At 36.9% G+C, this 22,752-nt stretch overlaps 2 protein-coding genes across 2 annotated transcripts; one reads left to right on the plus strand and one right to left on the minus strand.

Annotated features, from left to right (window-relative positions):
- The first annotated feature begins 234 nt into the window (after positions 1 to 234).
- LOC122747849 (olfactory receptor 8D1-like) lies at positions 235 to 1,089 on the plus strand. The gene is given in 3 exon segments (XM_043993664.1): positions 235 to 484; positions 487 to 535; positions 537 to 1,089. Coding segments are annotated over 3 exon segments (852 nt in total).
- Positions 1,090 to 7,147: 6,058 nt separating this feature from the next.
- Positions 7,148 to 17,080, minus strand: LOC122751902 (olfactory receptor 151-like). Its single transcript, XM_043999138.1, has 2 exons — positions 17,056 to 17,080; positions 7,148 to 8,094 (listed from the first exon to the last, which is right to left on the minus strand). The coding sequence occupies exon 2, from the start codon at positions 8,090 to 8,092 to the stop codon at positions 7,148 to 7,150; it is 945 nt and encodes a 314-aa protein (XP_043855073.1). The 5' UTR covers positions 8,093 to 8,094; positions 17,056 to 17,080.
- Positions 17,081 to 22,752: the final 5,672 nt, after the last annotated feature.

The following is a 22,752-nucleotide window of genomic DNA, read 5'->3' on the forward strand; positions in this document are numbered from 1 at the left end:
AGTCCCTGCTCTCAAGTTACTCACAGTATAATGATACCTAGAATACTGGATTCACAAGTTTTATTGTGAAGCTCAGATGAGATAATGTATATAAAGTGCACTGTAAATCTTAAAGTACTGTCATTTCCTAATAATCCATTTCCTTCCTCTACAACCACAAACACAAGAAAGTCAAACAATGATAAATAATATTTTGTCATCTATGTGTCTTCTTCTCTGGTACCCTGCAAGGAAATGACTTCATTAAATCACTCTACAGTAGTCATGTTTATCTTTGAGAGATTAACAGACCAGCCAGAGCTCCAACTCTTCCTCTTTATCTTGTTCCTGGGCATCTATGTTGTCACTGTGGTGGGAAACTTGGGCATGATCATACTAATTGCTATTGGCCCTCAGCTACAATCACCAATGTACTATTTTCTCAGCAACTTGTCCTTTGTGGATCTCTGCTATTCTTCTGCCATTATTCCCAAACTCCTAGTGAATTTATATCTTACATAGAGTGCATGACGCAACTTTTTCTCCTGTTTTTTTATTGTCTCTGAATGCTACATGCTGACAGTAATGGCCTATGACTGTTATGTAGCCATCTGTAGTCCCTTGCTCTATAATGTTATCATGTCTCCACGAGTTTGCTCCTTTTTGGTGACAGGGGCATATACTATGGATACCTTTACCACTCTGGTTAACATAAGTTGTATGGTCAGGTTGTTCTTTTGTGGCCCTAATGTCATTAAACATTATTTCTGTGATATCATCCCCCTTCTGAAGCTCTCCTGCTCTAGCACCTATCTCAATGAGCTTCTATTGATGATTACTGGTACATTCAATGTATTTTTAACCACTACTGCCATCTTCATCTCTTATGCTTTCATTGTCACTAGCATCCTTTGCATCCAGTCTGCTGAAGGAAGGGCTAAAGCCTTCAGTACCTGCAGCTCTCACCTTGCAGCTGTTGCTATCTTTTATAGCACCATTATTTTCATGTATCTTAAGCCACCATCAAGCGGTAGCATGACTCAGGAGAAGGTGGCCTCAGTATTTTACACTGCAGTTATCCCCATGCTGAATCCACTAACTACAGCCTGAGGAATAGGGATGAAAAAGATGTACTAAAAAATCATGAGGGGTACAATGTTTTCCAGGTCTAAAAAGCACCAAGCAAAATTAAAGACAACAATGATCTTGATTTTTCTTTCTAGTTTGTCTAAAAAAGTAACCAATTTCCTATGAAATAAGGATTTTCTTTGGAAAATATTGTGAAGAAGTTGAAGCCATACCCTTCAGAGCCTTTAATTTTCATTCATTCATTTAAAAATATTAATTAAACACTAGCTTCAAGAAATATACCTTCTTAGATACTAGAGATATAAAGAAAAAAATAAAACAATTAAAGAATGTAGGAGTTTACTTTCTCCTATGAAGTTACAACATATATACCCCCTCAGTACCCACTCTTTTTCTTTCCTTTTCACCCAACCACCCCAAAATAAGTTCTGTCCCCAAATTTCCCTAGTTTCCTAAAGGCTCCTTACTTACTCCATCCATATAAACCTGGCTTTAAAAGAAGCCCTTTACTTTAGCAAAACTTACCTTTTTAATATCCCACTGCCACATGGCTTGCTGCCAGGTTGATTAGACTTCCCCCTCAAATTCCATTTGAAGGAGTCAGGGTTATAGAAATAAAACTCTGAGAGGAATTTTAAGAGGTGCTATTCTCTAACAAATTAAAACACATCTACTATTCTTTTTCAAGTTACCCATCACTGCTTTCTTTGATTTTAGAAATTGAAATCTATAAATTAGACATGGTGATTACTTGGGAAAAGAGGGACAAGCTACTACCTAGAATGGATGTACTACATTGAGGGAAACGTCTCTTTGCCACCATAATAAATTGCCTTGAGTAACACCACACATCCTCAAATAGAGAGTATGATCTCTCACTCAACTATATTCATTGAAATCCTTTTTGTAATTATTGCTTTGATGTACTTCTATTAATCATATGTCAGTCTTCATTTCCCCATAAGATTGAATCCAATTCTTTATCTATTCTAAATACATAGTTTACTCTCAAGCACCTTTGTGGACAATCACAAATTATTATTAGATACATTCAGAGAAAAGAACACTTCATATATTTTTAATCTAGCTATGGCTCTGTTACTAATTATCTCTATAACCATAGGCAATTAATTTTCCTTATATGGAAATGCTTTTTTTAAAAAATCTATAAATAAAAGAACCAATATGTACGAGAGATTGATAGCGTTTCATTTTTGTGATGCCAAAAAATTGGAAATTTAGGGAATGCTTATCAATTGTGGAATGACAGAATGAGTTGTGGTATATGATTATGATGGAATACTATTGTGCTGTAAGAAATGATGAGCAAGATGGTTTCCAAAAAAACCTGGAGAGATTTACAGGAAATGATGCAAAATGAAGTAAACAGGAGAACATTGTACACACTAATGGCAATATTCTAACAATGATCAACTGGAGAATGACTTAGCTATTCTCAGCAATACAATGGTCCAAGAAAATTGTGATGAAAAATATTATCCACCTCCACAGAAATACTTGGTGGAGTCTGAATGCAGATCAAAGAATACTTTTTTTAAAAACTTTATTTTTCTTGAGGTATTTTGGTTTGTTTTCTTTTGCAACATGACTAACATAGAAATATGTTTTCCAAGACTGCACATGTATAATCTATGTCAAATTGCTTACCTTATCAAGGAACAAGGAGGGAAGGGAAGGAAGGAGAGAATTTGAAACTACAAATTTTTAAAAATGAATGTTAAAAATTGTTTTTACATGTAATTGAAGTAAAAATAAAAAATAAAATCTGAAAATGAGAGATAGCAATAGATTATATCAAAGTTCTATTCACGGAATAATATCCTATGAATAAGAATCCTATGTGTAGAGAGAGAACTTATACAGTTGTTCTACACACATATGACAAGTAATTCATCACAGGGGTTTTGGTCAAAGTACGGAGGCATAGTTAGTATTTATATTTCCACAGTTATTCAACATTCTAATCAAAGATTACTACCTAATTAGACTACAACATGGACCAGAATTAGGTGCTTTAGTGGGTAGAGCACTGGGCCTGGAGTCAGGATGATCTGAGCTCAAATCTGGCCTCAGATGCTCTCTCTGCTACCTTGGGCAAATCACTCAACTTCTGTCTACTTCAGTTTCCTCAGCTGTAAAATGAGGATAATAACATCTATTTTCCAGGATTGTTGTGAGGATTAAATGAAATAATATTTATATAGTATATAGTACAGTGCCTGTCAAATAGTAGATATTATGGTATATAGCAAATGATCATTGATTTTATCAATGGAGTACCTCTTCCATAAAGTCATATCACATTACCAATGTAATATGTAGGGGCAGGCTGACTTAGGTAGATATTCTGTTAGTTCAGGTTAGATGTTAGAACTAAATGAGGCACTCTTAGATCATTTAACAGTTAACAAAAGGAAATTAATAGCCATAGCATAGAAAGGATATTCAGTGAGGATCTAGAACTTTGTTTGGGTAACTCTATCTTTATAAAAACAAAAACAAAAACAGGGCAAGGCAGTGAGTAGTGCTTCAGGGTGGACCTTTTGATGTTCTCAGATCATAAGGAAGGCATATCAATATGGTCAGAGGTTACTAGTAAGGATTATTAATGTATGTATAGCTTGATCCTTATCCCATGGGCCAATCAAATATCAGGAACTACTGGGTCACCTTTCAGGAAAAATAATTAACCTAATCTATCTTCTGGAGTGAGAGCAGAACTCTGTTAGATGATGGTGTTATCACATACTACCCCATTGTAGCAAGGTCCTGAGTAAATGCATTTATAGCTTTTTGTGGGCATTTCTTCAGGCAAAGACAGTATGTGTATGGGGAGAAAAAGAAAAAGAAATCAGACAGAACAATTACCAAAAAAAAAATCGATAAGGTTCCTGAAGGAGTCACCATGTGGAAAAAGAAAAAACAAATGGAGAGAAAAATCTGAAATCCAAGGCTTTTCCTCCCTACTTCAAGAACAGTTTTAGATCTTGATAATCTGGTCCATATGCTGAGTGAAGTCAAATATCTACAGTCCACAGTGGTTCTTTTAATGCAAGGTGGTGATGATGAGCAGGAGCAGAATGAGGAAAATCGGGAACACAATACAGATGATGCATGTGTCAAAGTTGTCAAATGTAAAATGTCTAAGAGATCATAAACCTTTTGCATATAACTAGTCCTGAGATTTAAGTTAAGACTGAAACTTTCCCTCCACTTCTATTCATTCAATTTTCCCAGCCTTACCCACTAAAATCTCCCAGGCAGCTACATTATGTTAGGAAGGAAGGAAACAAATACTTGTTAAGTGCCTACTATGTGCCACGTATTGCCAAATTCTTCTATTGGTCCAGACCCCAAAAGGGAGGGATTTTGATTGTCAGGTCAGGTTTTCTCCAGGGTCAAGACCACTTAGGCAGCCACATGGCTACTGTGAGGTTATATAACCAATTAAAGCTTATCGTGACTTTAAATTCTATGCTTTTTAGTGTTTTTTATATAAATGATAGTGAATAGAGATATGGTCTTAAAATAAGGAAGATTTGATTCTGATCCAGTCTTTAGGATTATACTAAGAGACTTTGGGGAATTTTTCTGTTGGGTGAATTCTGGAACTTTCTCTTTTCTGAGCTGTTTTACCACACTGTCAACAGAAGAGTTCCTTCAATTTGTATTGTCTGGTATATATGCTCATAAGTATATTCCTCTGATTTTTGCTTTGCTAATGACTTAAAGGGTTTCTTTGCTTTTTGATATGTGTATTCATTGTGAAACTGGTATGAGGGGGGAAGTGAGTCAAGCATTGGATATTAAGCTTAGCGTTCCTCTATTCCTCATTAAGAAATAACAATCCAAGGGAAGCTAGGTGGCACAGTGGATAGAGCCCCGGCCCTGGAGTCAGGAGGACCTGAGTTCAAATCCAGCCTCAGACACTTAACACTCACTAATGTGGAAATTTATTTTGATTTGGGGACCCTACCTTTAGGCTGAGATTAGAAAGCCTCAGGCCCTCAGGGTCTCTTCTGTGTGGGAGGTGCTGGTGCCCCTCCCCCTCAGCTTCAGCTGAGCCAAAAAGCCCTGTGGGCTGTACAAGACACCAGGTCAGACAGCTGGGGGGAAAAAGCCCCCAGCTCCCTCTGCCCTGAGCGAAGGTGTCTGAGAGATCCTGGTCTTGTCCAGGCTGGGCTCTGGCATAGCCTGTGCTGAGGCACATGATGCTCGAGCATGCCCCCAGCCCCAGCCCCAGCCCTGACTGGCAGATTAGCTTGGTGTGTGGGTGCAAAAAGCCCAGAGATTTGAGTGGAGAAAAGGAAAATATATATAGACCTGGGAGTTAGACAAGAGGTCGTGGCAGACTAGAGACAGGGCTACAAGGACGGGGGAGTAGGCTAAAGGACTAGGAGCAGAGAAAAGAGAGGCTGAAGGGCAGACTGACAGAGCAGACAGACAGAATGTTGGTGAGAGAGAAACACAGGGGTTCAGCGGTGGCAGTAAGGAGAGGAAAGTTAGAAGCAGGGGGATTTACAAAGTGAAAGGGGCTCGGAGTTAGAATAAAGGACCTGAGTGCCCTAAGGCAAGAGGTGGCTAAGGCCCTTATTGTATTAAAGAAGTTCCAGGCACAGCAGGTGGAAAAGAGATGCAGTGGAAAGAGACGCACCGCAATGCAGTCAGGTTGTACATTTTATTTCCCTGTATTCTTAATTTTAAATAGTATCTCATAAATAAACTCTGCTTTGATTATTTAGTTAAGAGGCTTCTTAGTATTTTGCTTATCAATTTGGGAGTGGAGCAGTGTGGTAGAACTTTATAAATAGCCAATGCTAAGTTGATAGACAGTCAGATAGCCAGTGAGTCAAAAGTCCCCAGATTAGTCCTCCAGTCAGCTTTAGCCCCCAAATTAGGCTAGTCAGTAAAAATATTCTTACACTAACTGTGTGACCCTAGGCAAGTCACTTAACCCCAATTGCCTCACAAAAACAAAAAGAAATAACAATCCAGAGTTTAGCTTAAATCTGAAAGCTACATCTCCTACATTGATATTTAAGGGAGTACCCTCTCTTTCTGAGGAAAGTAGAGTTGTAGTAAATTCCAGCCCTAACATACTGCTTTCTTTCTTGTCAGGACACCAGAAATCTCTCTTCAACGTTCTCCTACTGCACCTGTCCTTTGAGGGTAGAAAGTGAGTATGCATTCTCTGTATAGGGAAGAGCCAGTACAAAGTATTGTATTTGGGAATGGCCTTCCACATGTGACAAATAGTTCAGATGGACTGAACCATTCATTGTGTTCAGGAGAATGGTATATAAAAAAGGGACACCTGTATCGTGCAGTAGATAGAGCCCTGGACTTAGAATCAGGAAATGGCATACTACCCTTGTATCTCTGCCAAGAAAACACCAAATGGGATCACAAAGAGTCAGATATGACTGAAAAATGACAGAACAACAACAACATGAAAATAAGTCTGGATTATTAATTTGGGGCCATGTTGTGGAAAGCTTTAAATGCCAAACAGAAAAGGCACCTTTCAGGGAATTAAACAAATATTGGGGCCATTCAAGGCCATTTTTATCAAGAGATAAAAATATAAAAGTGAAAAATTACCTGCCCTCAAAAAAGCTTACATTCTAATTAAAGAGATAACATGTACATAAAAAATACATACAATGTAGATTCTACATGGTCTTAAATTAGAAGTTCCTTGAATGTCCTCTGGTTAAATGCTAGAAGCCAGAGATAGGAAGAAACCCTTGTCCAGCTACCTGAAAATCAGGATTAAATAGACAAAATCCACATGGCAAGAGCAGAGAATGTGCCTGTCATTAACAAGAAGTTCATCAAAAAGAACATGATCTGTGACATTGGTTAAGTGCCTTTAATTCCTTGGGCCTGCTTTTTCATCTATAAAATGCAGAAGTAAGGCCAGATAACCTCTAAGATTCCTTATATTCTATCTTTATGCTTCTATAGATGAGACATATTTTGAGATGGAAAAGGAGATCCAATTACAACAATTAGGATAGGAAAAGGCAACATATTACTAGAACCTTCATTTTAAAAATTATATTTGTGTGCAATAAACTCGCTTCCCTATGACTCTCCTCAGCGCCTCCTTCACATCCTTGTTCCTTAGACTGTAGATAAGAGGATTCAGCATAGGAATCACTGTGGTATAAAAGACAGATGCCACCTTCTCCTGTGTCATGCTGCTGCTGGATGCTGGTTTAAAATACATAAACATAATGGAGCCATAAAAAATGGCCACAGCAGCAAGGTGGGAGCCACAAGTACTGAAGGCTTTGTACCTGCCCTTAGCAGAGTTGATGCGGAAGATGCTAGAAAGGATAAAAACATAAGAGATCAAGATGGCTAGAGTGGTTGCCAACACATTGAATCCAAGGAGAAACACTACTAAAAGCTCATTAATGTAAGTACTGGAGCAGGAGAGCTTCAGGAGAGGAAGGATGTCACAGAGGTAATGGTTAATGAGATTAGGACCACAGAAAGACAGTCTGGCCATACAACTTGTATGTGCAAGTGCACCAACAATCCCCATCACATACACTCCTGTTGCCAGTAGGGAACAGACCCTCGGGGACATGACAACATTATAGAGCAGTGGGTTGCAGATTGCAACATAACGATCAGAAGCCATTGCTGTCAGCATGTAGCACTCATCAATAGCAAAAAAGCAAAAGAAAAACAGTTGTGTCATACACCCAGCATAAGAGATGATGTTTTGTTCCTCTATAAAATTCACCAGCAATTTGGGGGTAACAACAGAGGAGTAGCAGACATCTATGAAGGACAAGTTGCTGAGGAAATAGTACATGGGGGATTTGAGCTGAGAACTAACAGTAATTAAGAGGATCATGCCCAGGTTCCCCAACATAGTGACCACATACACCCACAGGAACAGAAGGAAAAGGGGAAACTGAAGGCTTGGCCAATCTGTTAATCCTTCAAGATAAAACTCACTCACTGTGGACTGGTTTTCTGAGGTCATTCCTAGGCAGACACGGGGAGGGCAACTGTGGGGAAGAAAAAAGTTATAATAGCAATTAAATAGTCACTTTATAGTAAGAGATAATTCTTGAACAGAACAGAAGGGGAAATGTCATTTCTCCAGTGATTTAATCCTTGTCAATTAGTATTTGCCGCTAATAAAGTCTTATCTTTGGATCTGCATTACCCTGGATTCTCAAAAGCTACAGCAACAGAGTTTGTACACTGGTAGAGCTCCTAGCATCAGAGATTAAAAGCTAAAAGGTCATGTAATCTATCCTATTTGTCATCTGTACATTTGGTAGATGAGGACACTGATGCCCAGAGAGATGAGGTCCTAAATGGCAGAGTTGAGAGCCAAATCCATGTCCTCTGATCATGATCCATCCCTATTTCTTCTCACTCGTGCTACCTCCCAAGTTCTATCATGCTGGAAATTCTTTGCTCAGTTTTATAATAATGGAATTGTATGTTTATTAACTCAATCTCATCTCCAGAAAATCTGTCACTAAGTGCTATATTACTTTGCCTTCAATAATTCACTAAACCAAATATCAAGAATAATCTGAATGTGTAGAGGTCTGCACATGAAAGAAATAGATCTTATAAAGTTGTATATTCAAGACCTGGAAGACCAACTGAATACACACACACACACACACACACATTTTATGTTAGTACAATGTCACTTTTTCTAGCTCTTATCAAGATAATAGTGAGGAAATGTGATCTGTGGTTCTCTTTTCAGTCCCATGGTTTCATCAGTTCAAGCTGGGAGTTGAACCCTAAAGCAGTGGTGTTATTATCTGGTAGGAAGGTTCTCTGGATGCTAAATTTTCTCTTGTGCCAACTTGCCTCTAGTTTATCTGTTACCCAAGGAGTGTGCTCCAATGCCCTAGCATTTAAGGGCCTTGGCAGTAACTATATTCTGTGCTGCCTTTCCATTACTGTCTTAATCCCTTCTAATTTTTTTGTGTGTCTGGGCTTTTTCTTTCAGTATGTTAGTCTCTGTTTCCTGTGAGGGCTGTAGACATAGGTCACTGTCTCTCTGTGATATACGTGGTATATTCTTGGGATATAGGTGACTTTTAACAAGGGAACACATTTTGGTACAGTGCAAAGGGTACTTGTGGAAAGCCAGAGGATACAAGTTCAAATTCCACCTCCCCAAACACTGTGGCCTTGGGCAAGTTATTTATATTCTTAGGCCTTGATTTCTTCATCTGTAACTAAGGGTGGCAGACTAGATGGCCTCTGATACCCCTTCTAGCTTTAAATCTGTGATCCTATTTCAACCTTACTTTCCCTTCCTTCTATAATCCTCCTGCAAATGTTAGCAACTTGCATACAGCCCCATAAGGAAAAACAAATTCAAAAGAAGTATGAAGGCACAAGGAACAATGACACGATTTACAAAGATTTGATTCTGAATTTTTCATGATACATGTTTCTTTTCTGGAAAAGGGTGTATTTAAACTAATAACTAACATTGGATTGCCTATTGTCTTTTCAAAATAATTAGATCTTATACTTGTTCAACACTTAGTAAGAGAAATCTCTTGCAAACAGACTGGAAAACCCCTGGGGTGGTAGTACCTCAGAGGGATAAAAATGTCAAAGGAAAACATTTTTACTGAGTGTCAGAATGTGAAGATCCTGGATCTCTGCTGGGATGTCCCATTGCTTCCTTAAAAAACAACTGAGCAGGGCAGCTAGGTGGCGCAGTGGATAAAGCACCAGCCCTGGATTCTGGAGGACCTGAGTTCAAATCTGACTTCAGAATACTTGACACTTACTAGCTGTGTGACTCTGGGCAAGTCACTTAACCCTCATTGCCCTGCCATAAAAAAACAAAAAACAAAACAAAACAAAAAACAAACAACTGAGCATCACCAAAGATAAAGCTGATCTCAAACTGTCATGGTAACACAGAGATGAATAGAGCATGGAACAGTGCATTCCTCAGTTCAGATAATGCTGAACTCTGCCTCTAGAACTCACAGATCAGAAAGAGAGGTAATTACAAGGAGACTGCATATCACCTTTCTGCATATCACAAGGTCACCGCTGGCAGCCCTTGCAAGTCCAACATGGGTGAAAAATAAATAAGAGGAAAAAATATATATATATAAATAAATAAATAAGAGAATAATTTGTAATCCAAAGAACACTTGGATTTAGAATGAATAATCTTAATAATAACAATAATAATGACATGAATTATGTATGTATATGTGTATGTATATATCTATATCCATATATCTTTAGAATTATATAACTATGTTCATTTGTCATTTGATCATCAGCGTAGATTAAGTGGTTTGACAAAGGCAGTTTTTTTAATGAAAGTCAATACCTAATTCCAGGTCCATCATTCTCTCAATTATACCTCACCAGTCTTTACATAGCCAGGACCCCACTTAAAAATGAGAAAACTGAGGTTTAGAGAAGGTCTTAAACCTCAATGCTAAATGACCAGTAAGCAGGAGAGACAAAATATGAGGGAAACTAAAGTAAGAAGGGAAAAATCAAGTCTTGTGATACATAGGCATAGTGCATGGGGTAATGGGCTTAGAATCAGGAAGACTCATCTTCATGAGTTCAAATACATCATCAGATGCTTACTAGCTGTGTGACCCTGGGCAAGTCACTTAACCCTGTTTGCATCAGTTTCTCATCTGTAAAATGGTCTTTAGAAGAAAATGGCAAACCGCTGTTGTATCTCTGCCAAGAAAACCCCAAAATGGGGTCACAAAGAGTGGGACACAACTGAAACAACTGAACAACAATATGATACATAGAATATAAGAGGAAGAGGAGGAACCATTATATTACTTAAACATTCATAGTATAGCTTACCATTAATGTAAGAGATAGGAGATTGGTAGTGTACCTGTGATTTAATTAGTAGAGGGAACTTCAGGGTGAAGGAATTCCTTTTACCAATGCTATTCAGTAATATGTCTTCAAGTTGTAAACTTAGAGATTTGTTTAGAGCAATGAGAAATTAAGGCACTTTCCCAGAGTCCTACAGCAAGTATATGTCAGAGGCAGGTTTCCTTACTCTGAGACCAATTCTTTATCCACTATGCCACACAGCCTGTTAAAGGAAGACCATATATTTGTGAGTTTGGGATAGTTCTCCTGAAGATGAATGTGTCATTTTCTCAACAATTGCATTTCATTTCAAACATCTTATGAAAATCAGGTGGTATTTTTATATTGACCTGAAATTTGCCAGAAATAGAGAAGTCATTTGGTATTTCTTGAATTTTGCTTTCATTCTCTTATAAGGTGAAAATAGCACATTATCATTTCCCCCTGCAAATCATAACTGAAGTACCTTGCCAATGCTAGTTAAAGCGTAAGGTTATTTATGGGATTACTTCAAAACCCAGGAGATATTTGGAGAAAAACAGAAATAAAGGAGGGGCATCCTCATTACCACCGGAGTTGAGAGTCAGAACCAAAGATAGGAGCTCTACTGACTGAAATACTGAGCCTCCAGTGAGGGAGTTTTTATTTGTTCTTTGGGACCCAGGGAAATGAAGAAGAAGACATGAGTTCTATGTCCCAAAGGTTGAGATCTCCTGGTGACAAACAATTACTCATTTGGTATTTGTCTCCCAGATAAATATCATTAAGGTATATAAGTAATTAGACTCAGAGCCAAACTCCTTTGAGATGATGTTTCCCAAGTATTATGACTCTGAGCATAAAGATATTCCAAACACTTAAGAATGATCTTAGTATATATGGTCCCCATGCTGTTTTTTCCTAACAAATAGATCCAAATTACTGGTTTCTGCTCACCTGTCACAGTTATGAGAAAAATTTTTGTTATAAGACTGGGTCTGCAAGTCTTGAGACCACCATGACAGTCTCTCCAAAATCACAGGATAAGTACCAAACTCTCAGAAACATACTCTGGAGCACATCCTCCCCTTCAGGAGGAGCACACCTTCCTGTTGAAGTGCTCCCCTCTTCCTCTGAATATATTCCTGTTTCTGTGCTCCCCAGTGCAGTGCTGCCCTTATGTGAATTATACTGTTAGTATGCCTGAGTTGTATGTTGGGTTTGCTTTTCTTCTTTCTCCTTCCCAAATCCTTGCAACAAAGTTTTGCATTGAAGCGATTCCCATTGTTTTAAATGTTATTCTCAGTACCTGAATTCATTAAGGAGTTGTTTGCTCTAATGTCTTTGGCTGGCCCAGACGTAAAGGCCTTTCCTTAAACATAAACTGGGTACCCCAGCAAGGACTTACCTATTGATACCCACACCTACTCTGGGGGAGTTGAGTACTGTGAGCCTAATTATAGAAAGCAATGGTTAAGAGGGGAATTATATATGTATTATGTATATACATGCATACATGCATACATGTATACATAAACACCCAATGTTTCTGAACACCACATGAAAATTGTATAAAAACTAACCATTTATTAGGGCATAGAGATATTGTAAAAAAAAATAATAAAATCACAGAAATAGAAAATACATTCTTTAGAGACCCTAAAAATAAAAATAGTAATCAGTTCAAAAACCACAAAAAAGACTTGGACCCAAATGGACACTTAGCAATGAAATCCTAAATCAGCATCATTGTTGCCCTTTATACTACAAGAGAACCAAAAATGACTACAAAGTTGGGACCAATGTACAGTGTATTCATCTGTGGCTCATCAGACCAATATGACCTTGGAAGGCTCTACCACAGGTCAGGCACAAACAGTCTGTATGGACATTTGGGATGGAGATGTCTCTAAATTTGTGCATCTCACATTTTACTTAGCTTCTGTAATTCTGCTTTACTCAAAGGGCACAACACCTTCTTTGATTGGGGCATGCCATGATGGATGTTCTCATGCCAGTGTTTTCCATGTCTCAGAATCAATACCAAAGTTCTTCAGAGAAATCTTGAGTGTTTCCTTGTATAACTTCTTCTGACTTCTGTGTAAGCACTTGCCTTTTTGTGTGAGTTCTCTATAAAATGGTTTTAAGCACACATACTTTTGGCATTTGAACAATATGTCCAGCCCATCCAAGTTGTGCTCCTCACAATAGAGTTTGAATGCTTGGCAGTTTAGTTTGAGAAAGGACTTCAGTGTCTTCTACCTTATCTTGCCAGGTGATCCTCAAAATCTTCCTGAGACAATTCAAATGGAAGTCGTTCAATTTTCTGTCATGGCACTGGTAGAGTGTCCAGGTTTCTCAGGCATACAACAATGAGGTCAGCACAACAGCCTGTAGACCTTCAGTTTGGTAGGCAAACTAATACCTCTTCTCCCCCCACGCTTTTAGAGCTTCCAAAACACTGAGCTAATTCTGGCAATGCATAGAGAATTGATCCATACCCTGTTATGTCAGCCTCATAGGCTTCATTGAGTGAACAGAGTCACATACCAACTCTGCCTACACTTTAGTCTTCGCCTGTAGCCTTTTCATGTTAAATAATTTACTGTGGTTGACCTTGGTTCCATTTTCATCCTCATTGAAGGTGTTCAGCAACATTGTTGTGTGTTTTTTTTAAATAAATTACCATAGACACCAGTTTGGGGTAAGCATATATTAATTTATCAATATTATGCCAGTAAAAGATTGACCACATAGCTCCCTAATTTCTCATGGTCCCAGGCTGCCTGGTAGTGGAGGCAGAGAGAGAGCTTCAGCATGCCAGTTAGTGTAAGCAGGAGAAAAGCCCCCCCAAGAGACCCATGTGATCTCAAGGAGATGAGAGAGAGACACACACACACACAGAGACAGAGATAGAAACAGAGACAGAGAGAGAATGAGAATGTAATCTCAAAGAACTAAGAGAGGCAGAGACCATATGGTCCCCTAGAGCAAAGAGGAGCCAACATGGCTACCTGTCCAGGTTTTTTATCCCTTTAGATAGAGGCAGGTCATTATACATTAAATAAATCTAATTGGTTAGCATCATTCAATCCCATTGGTTAACACGACTTGAAGGAGGTCTACATTAAAATTAACTCTACAGATGACATCAGGGGAAAGAATGCAAAAGACCCTTCATTCAAGTTGCTCAAGGCAAAGTCCATTATCTAGATTTAATCCCATCACTCCTTAAACCAATCTAAACTAAATAATCTGTCTTCATTCCTTTTGTTCCCTTGGGTTTGTCCCAGCTGAGATTTATTGAAGTTTCTCAAGGAAGCTGTACTTTCTGGAGTGGGGGGGGGGGGGGAGAGAAAGAACTGAGGAAGTGATCTTCGGGTCCCAAAAATTTCATTATTAACAATTATTCTCACAGTTGAAAACATCATGCTAAAAAGCATAAGAGCAAGTGCACAGCCCTGCTTCACTCTATTGGTGATTAAGAAAGCATGAGAACCTCACCATTATCCAGAACCTGTGGAAAAGATGTGGGTGGAATTTGGGGTCAACTTTATCGTGAGTCATCCCAAAAGAATTACAAGACTCAGTGACTCAGTTTCCCAAGTTTTATTGCAATACTGTAAATGACCACAGGGAGAGAACCAGAATAGTGGAAAGGTATCTCTCAAATAAGGAAAAGAAAGACAGTTATATTTATAGTATGGATAAATTGATTATCAGTCTCATTATAATAATCTCTACCTTTGGGAGGTACAAGGGAGGGCCAGTCCTACTCATTATAATATTCTCCACCTTTGGGAGGTACAGGGGAGAGCTTATCCTAATTTGGAGTTCTTAGGGTCCTAAACCAACCCCTGAGGTGGGTATCTTTTTTAGTGGAGGTGTGTTTTGTGGTTTACACATCATAAGGTGAATCTGAGGACAAATTTGGCCTTTTCTTCTCATGTCTCTTTCTGTTTCCCATGACTAGTTTCAAAATATCTTCATTTTTCATTAGAATTTCTATAGCCTGTCATTTTATTTAAGGTCTTCATGGCCTAGCTCCCTCTGTTCCCGTTATGGGTACTAATTACTATGGGTAAGAGAACTTAGCATCCTGACTTGTAAGTTATCCATTAACTGGGGTCTGACTCCCTTTGGAGCTAATATCTGAATTAAAGCTTGGATCTTAGGTTTTTCTGTTAACCCTTTTTTCACATCCTACATCACAAGCATGCCATAATGAAATTGGTATACAATATTTATGACCTTCTATGGGCAACCAAATTTTGCCATGATCTTCCACAACCCCTCATGATTGACAGTATCAAAGGCTTTGGTTAGATCAATGATGTTGTATACAAACTTCTGTTCTGCTCCTGGCATTTCTCCTGGAGTTGTTTGGCAGCAATCCTAAATAGAAATCCTAAATAATAGTGTTCAAAGAACAAATTACAGATATAATTAATAACCATGTAAAAGAAAATTATAATGATAATGGGACTATCAGGGAGACAAATAGAGATCTTAAATAACCCAGTCACAGAAAGTGGAATAGATGTACCTGTAAAGAGAAGAAAAAAATACCCAATCATAATGGATTCACAGGAGAATTCTATCAGACTTTAAAGAATTATACCAATATTCTCAAAAATTGAGAAAGAAAACATTCTACCAGAATTGTTTTATGAGAAAAATATAATTCTAATTCATAAACCAGTAAAGGACAAAACACAGAACTATAGACCAATATCCTTGATGAACATTGATTAAAAATTCTATAAATAAAACCCCGTCAAACAATCTAGAATTATTTATTCAGGAAATAATTTAATATAACCAGGGATTCAGGTATGGTACAACATTATGAAAATAATCAACATAATTAATCATATAAAAAATATCCAAAATAACAAGATCATTTCAATAGATTACGAAAAAAAAAAACTTTGACAAATTATAGCACTATTTTTACGATAAAAACTCTACAAAGTATAGGCAAAGAGGGACTTTTTTAAACATTATTTTTAAAATGTCCTTCTAAAACCAAAAGAAAGTATTATATGTAGTGGGTATAGACTAGAACCTTTTCTGATAAATACAGGAGTGAAGCAAGGAGGCCCATTCTCTCCAGTATTATTTTATATAGTTCTGGAAATGCTAGCAATAGCAATAAGAAATAAATTAAAGTCATGAAGAGAAGTAGAAGAGTGATAAAACTCTCCTTCTTTGATAATGAAATCATGCTATCCTTGGAAAATCTTAAGGAATCAGAAATGATACTAATTGTAACAATATTTTCAGCAAAATTGCAAGTTACATATAAAATTCTGCAAAATCAACAGTACTTCTATGTAGTAATAACAAAATCCAAAAGGCAATAATAGAAAGGGAAATCTCACTCCAAATAACTGCCAAATGCATAAAATACCTGGAGATCAATTTAGCAAGGCATACAAAAATCTTGTATAGTTTCAATCATAATGTGTTCCTGGTTATTTTTTTTTTTGCAGGGCAATGAGGGTTAAGTGACTTGCCCAGGGTCACACAACTAGTAAGCGTCAAGTGTCTGAGGCCAGGTTTGAACTCAGGTCCTCCTGAATCCAGATCTGGTGCTTTATCCACTGTGCCTGCCCATGGTTATTTTTTTAATAAATATTTTTATTTAAAGTTTTGTATTCCAAATTCTATCCCTCTATACTCTCCCCCCTCCCTGAGGTGGTAAGCAATCACATGTAGGTTATAAATCTACAATTATGTAAAACATTACCATTGTCTTTTCCCTCAAGATAGTAAGTCCCTATCTTATGGTAACATCTGGGCATCCTCATCCTTGCCAAACGCTTTTTTGGAATTCTGTAGTCTTATCATGATGTTTCTGTATTTCCTCCATACTTGTTATATCTAAAATTGTTCAAGTGCATTTTGCTTCTGGGTTGATTTCTATATCATACTATTGAAACTGACAACACCCTCTAATCAGTGAACTAACACCATATATACCCTCAGAAATGGGGAGTCTCCTGAGCTTCTCTCTTGGGAGGGAAGTCTCCACATGATCATGTTATGTTATATTTCTTCTTGATACAATAAAATATTAAATTTATAGTATGTTTTTTTCTGTCTGTCTCTGATCTGTCTCATAGGAAGACAAGTATGGATATCATGTTATTATAATTTCTCTGATCTGTTTATTAATTTGTAAAAGAAATTAAACATTATTTCTGTGATCTGTTTGTAGGAGACAGGCAGATACAAAAATTATATTTTAATATTTGACAGGAACGATTTGTATTTTTATATATTTGACTCAGTTCTCTATATATTTGAGAAGTGGGGCCTTTTTCAGAGATATTCGTTGCAAAAATTCTTTCCCATTTTTCTGCTTTTCCTTAGAATTTTGGTTGCATTGGTTTTATTTGTGAAAAAACATTTATACAATCAAAATTATCTATTTTACATTTTATAATGCTCTCTATATCTTCTTTGGTTGTAAATTCTTCCTGTCTACAAATCTAACAGATAAACTATTTCATGCTCTCTTCATTTGCTTATGGTATCACCCTTTATGTGTAAATCATGTATCCGTTTAAACCTTATTTTAGTATATAGTGTAAGATGTTGATTTATACCTAGTTTTTGGTAGACTGTTCCAGCTTTCCCAGCAGTTTTTGTCAAATAATGAGTTTTTTGTTCCAAAAGCTTGGATCTTTGGGTTTCTCACATACTGTATCACATACTAGATTACTATAGTCATTTACTATATTGTAATTCATATCTATTCTGTTTGACATGGGAGCTTGTTCAGGGGGCTGGTTCACCCTAAGAATTAGCAGGCTCACTGCAAATCTTATAAAATGGAGAGATTTATTAGTTTATTATATTAGTATAGAGGAATACATGGCCTGAAGACAGTGGTAAGATGGAGACTATCCCCACCTTTTATATAGTTACAGACAAGGAAGACCGTATGTCAAGATTAATGAGATTACAAAAACTACCAAGGAGGGGACATTGGGAAGGGGTATTTGGGGGTCAAGTAGTGTACACATCTTGCTGATGTACAAAAGATTCCATATCTCAAATATATGGAACTCACATATCATCTTTGCAGACTTTGATATGCTTATCAATATTTATACCATAGATGGAACTCTCTAAATATCCCAGGGTCTACATAACCCCTGCTCTTTGTGTCCTGACAACATCACATTCCTGAGATGGGAAACAGGGATTGTTTTTCATTTCTGGAATCTTTAGTTTTAGTGTCTAAAGTTTAAGGATTCCTTAGGGGTTAGGGTCTCTTAAGTTTCTTGGGATCTCATGTCCCACCACATATTCCACTCAATCTACCACTCTATTTCTTAGCCAGTAAAATATTGGTTTGATTAATTACTGCTTTATAATACAGTTTGAGAGCTGGTACTGCTACACTACCTTTTTCCACATTTTTTTCCATCTATCACCTGATATCCTTGAGCTTTTATTCTTCCAGATAAATTTTTTATTATTTTTTCTAGATCTTTAAAATAATTTTTGATAGTTTGATTTGTATGGCACTAGATAAATAGATTAATTTAGCTAGAATTGTCATTTTTATTATATTGGCTCAGCCTTCCCATGAGCAATTAATATTTTTCCAATTGTTTAGATCTGACTTTATTTGTGTAAGAAATGTTTTATAGTTGTGTTCATATAGTTCCTGGGTTTGACTTAACAGGAAGATTCCCAAGTATTTTATATTGTCTACAGTTATTTTTAAATGGAATTTCTCTTTCTATCTGTTGGTGCTGGACTTTGTTGGTAATATAGAGAAATGCTGATGATTTATGTGGGTTTATTTTGTATTCTGCCATTTTACTAAAGTTGTTAATCATTTCAAGTAGTTTTTTAGTTGATTCTCTAGGATTTTCTAAGTATAACATCATATCATCGCAAAGTGTGATAATTTTTTTTTCATTGCTTATTCTAACTTTCATTTCTTTTTCTTCTTTTATTGCTATAGGTAGCATTTCTAGTACAATATTAAATAATGGAAGTGATAATGGGCATCCTTGCTTCATCCCTAATTGTATTGAGAAGGCTTTTAGCTTATCCCCATTATAGATAACATTTGCAAATGGTTTTATATAAATATTACTTATCATTTTAAGGTGAGGCCATTTATTCCTATGCTCTCTAGTGATTTTAATAGGAATGAGTATTGTATTTTGTCAAAGGACTTTTCTGCATCTATTGAGATAATTATATGATTTGTGTTGGTTTTGTTATTGATAAAGAGAGTACTCTATTTCCTAATCATATCCCAAACTATTGAAACAACTAATCTTTATTCCATAGAATTTCTCCTTTCCAATTTAGTATGAAATTTTGTGCAATTGATCACCTCAATTAATTGCAATACTATTACCTTTTGGGGTTCCTAAAAGCTTACAAATGTATGGGTTTTTTTCTAATATTCTTTGGTGACCTTGCTTCTAATTTATCTAAACAATTAATTCTGTTATATATTCTACTTTAAAAAGTCATCCTTAGTTCCTGGTTACCTCCCCCTTCCTGTTATTATGAATATCTATTCCCATTAACCAGAAGAGAATCTAAGGCCAAGTGATGGTAAAGGCAGAGTTGGTGAGCTCCTCCTCATGAACCACTCTTTAGTTTAAAGAATGCTTTCTATTCCTTAATTACTTTTTGTGGGTTTTTTTGTGGGTTTTTTTGTTTTTTGTTTTTTGCAGGCAATGGGGGTTAAGTGACTTGCCCAGGGTCACACAGCTAGTAAGTGTCAAGTGTCTGAGGCCGGATTTGAACTCAGGTACTCCTGAATCCAGGGCCGGTGCTTTATCCACTACACCACTTAGCCGCCCCCTTTAATTACTTTTTACTCATTTTAAGTGATTCCTAATTTAAACAAGCTTTTTTTCTCTTTTCATGGTCAAGAAAAGGTTAACAAAAAGTAGTTAGGTTTCAGATAAATTTAAGATGCAAACTGCACACCTAATTTTTTCTTCATTCTGGGATTACTTTCAAACTAGCTGATTTCCTTCAATAGATCTTTAAATCAACAGGGGAAAAGGTATCTAGGTGCTTTTTACCCCTGAATCCACAGAATTTAATTCTTATTTTTCCTTAAAATAAATTATTCATAGTGGTACCCTTAGAGTCACTAAGATATTTCAGCATAGGGGGCAGTTAGGTTGCACAGTGGAATAAGCACTCACCCTGGATTCAGGAGTACCTGAGTTCAAATCTGGCCTCAGACACTTGACATTTACTAGCTGTGTTACCCTGGGCAAGTCACTTAATCCTCATTGCCCCACAAAAAGAAGAAATTTCAACATATATTAAGCTTCTTCTGAGTACCTTATCAGATAAGAAAAAGAGAAGAAGGTAAATTCCAGGAATTACCCAAAGTTCTAGTTCTCTGCAACCTTAAAATGATTAATGTACAAACTCCTTAATGATTAACCTCCAGTCTCCTTAATTTACAAACCTCTACTAATATGTTTTCAGCACTTACTCTGTAATTCATGTATAATGCCACAAACTTTTACAAAATAGGAAAAAGTTTTCCTTTCTTTGATTATATGACTATAAACAACATGAAAAACCCCACACACTAAATATAACCAAAGACAGAGATTTTCCTTCTAAGCAAATAGATTAAGTCATGCCTGCCAATTGTATAACAAATCAGGAACAGGCCTCCTCAGCTTGGCACTGAACCCTGAATGTAGGGGTAGACATTTGTACGCATTAAAAGAAAACAATGAGGGGCAGCTAGATGGCACAGTGGATAGAGCACCGGCCCTGGAGTCAGGAGTACCTGAGTTCAAATCTGGCCTCAGACACTTAACACTTACTAGCTGTGTGACCCTGGGCAAGTCACTTAACCCCAAATGCCTCACTAAAAAAAAAAAAAAAGAAAACAATGAACAGGTTAACAAGAAAGTGGAATTTACAGAGAAATGAAAGTTAGGTGTCAAAATGGAGTCAGTTTTATAAGATAGAATTAGTTTGGTTCACACAATTCCCACAATATTCTCAGAAGAAAGAAAATATCCCCTTCCTTTGAGAATCTTACATTGTACCAGGAAGACTACATTTCATTATTTGATGCCCAAAGGCATAAAGAGGTCCTCTTCTTTATCTGCTCAAGAAGAACAATGCTTTGTTAAAGAAGATTAAACTGGGATTTGAGGAAGATAGGACCCACTCTAATATTCACTTATTATGTACAAGATACTGTGATGGTTACTAGGGATACAAAGATCACATGAAAACAGTCCTGGCCTTGAGAAAATCTCATTCCTTCTCTAAGTCTCAATTTTCCTAAATATAAATTTGTATACCTTAAATTATGTAAAATTCATAGCCATCAATTTAAGATGGTTGGGGAATTCATTCCAATAGAATTTATTGAATGATAGAAGTGGGGAAATAGATGTTCTATTTATTATTTAAGAGAAAAACAAAGAGTAAAAATATTTGGTTTTCCTTATTCCTTGACCAATGAATTATTTTGATAATTTGCCATCATCTTTAATTTCACCCTTAGTCTGTTGTACCTAAGCCATTATTTTTATATTTTTGTATAGATATACTTTATATATCATTATATTGTATGCTTTGCAACTATATATTGCTGGGTAAGTATTATTTCATGCTTCTTTCACGTTGCTTGTGATTAGACATATATTATCCAAATTTCCATGATTTCCTGGTTTGTTTTTTTAATCCCATGGTGAGGAGGCCAAAACCTTTTTTTTTTGGCCAAACTCAATACTCTGCATATTGTGAGTACTTAATAAATGTTTGTAATTGAATAAGGTTGTTGAATTCTTAGATTTCACTTCAAATAATATGGTGTTTATTGATCATTTACTTTAGGAAAAGGGTAGTGCCAAGCATTGTTAGGACATCCAAGGTGATTTAAACTTTGTCCCTGCCTCATGGAATTTACAATCTTGAAGGGAAAATGTATATAAATGTAAGGAAAGTATCAGTTTGATTAGTTCTTCCATCAACCTTATGTTACCTTTATTTTGAATCATCTGAAGGTCACCTTCCATGAGTATGGGCCTGAACACTATCTTCTTGCCTTTTTGCTGTGAGGATATAGAAAACTCCTTTGACTCCCAATGACAGATTCAGTGGGACAGACTCATGGCTGCTTTTTTGTGGTCTATAAAAGTGAGAGCGTCAGATGAGTGGGTGCTTGCTTTTTCACTCTTGGGATTCCTTAGCTGCCTTTTTCCTCGTGTTTTCTACAGTGTAGCAAGGGCATTTCTCTTTTCCCTTCCCACCACCAAGTGGTTAACTTCTAGCAGAAGTATATAACAGAGGCAGCTAGGTGGAGCAGTGGATAGAGCACTGGCCCTGGAGTCAGGAGGACCTGAGTTCAAATCCGACCTCAGACACTTAACACTTACTACCTGTGTGACCCTGGGCAAGTCACTTAACCCCAATTGCCTCACACACACAAAAAAAAAGAGGGAAAAAAAAGTATATAACAGTAGGGGTGGCTAGGTTGCACAGTAGATAAAGCACTGGCCCTGGATTCAGGAGTACCTGAGTTCAAATCTGGCCTCAGACACTTGACACTTACTAGCTGTGTGACCCTGGGCAAGTCACTTAACCCCCATTGCCCCCCACACAAAAAAAAGTATATAACAGTGGTAGACATATGTTTATACATGGCCTCAATATTTTAAGGAGTCTTTTTTTAAATGCCAATGTTCTGTATAGAGGAGAAGAAATTTTGAATTCCCTAGTCAGCATGATCCCAGAATAGAATAGAGCCTTATAGCCAGAGAAGGAAGGTTT

The sequence above is a fragment of the Dromiciops gliroides genome, chromosome 3 (genome assembly GCF_019393635.1).
Source record: "Dromiciops gliroides isolate mDroGli1 chromosome 3, mDroGli1.pri, whole genome shotgun sequence".
Lineage (NCBI taxonomy): Eukaryota > Metazoa > Chordata > Mammalia > Microbiotheria > Microbiotheriidae > Dromiciops > Dromiciops gliroides.

Bases quoted from the DNA above. Each gene is read 5' to 3' on its own strand.
- LOC122751902 (XM_043999138.1), bottom strand. From the start codon at position 8,092: ATGACCTCAGAAAACCAGTCCACAGTGAGTGAGTTTTATCTTGAAGGA.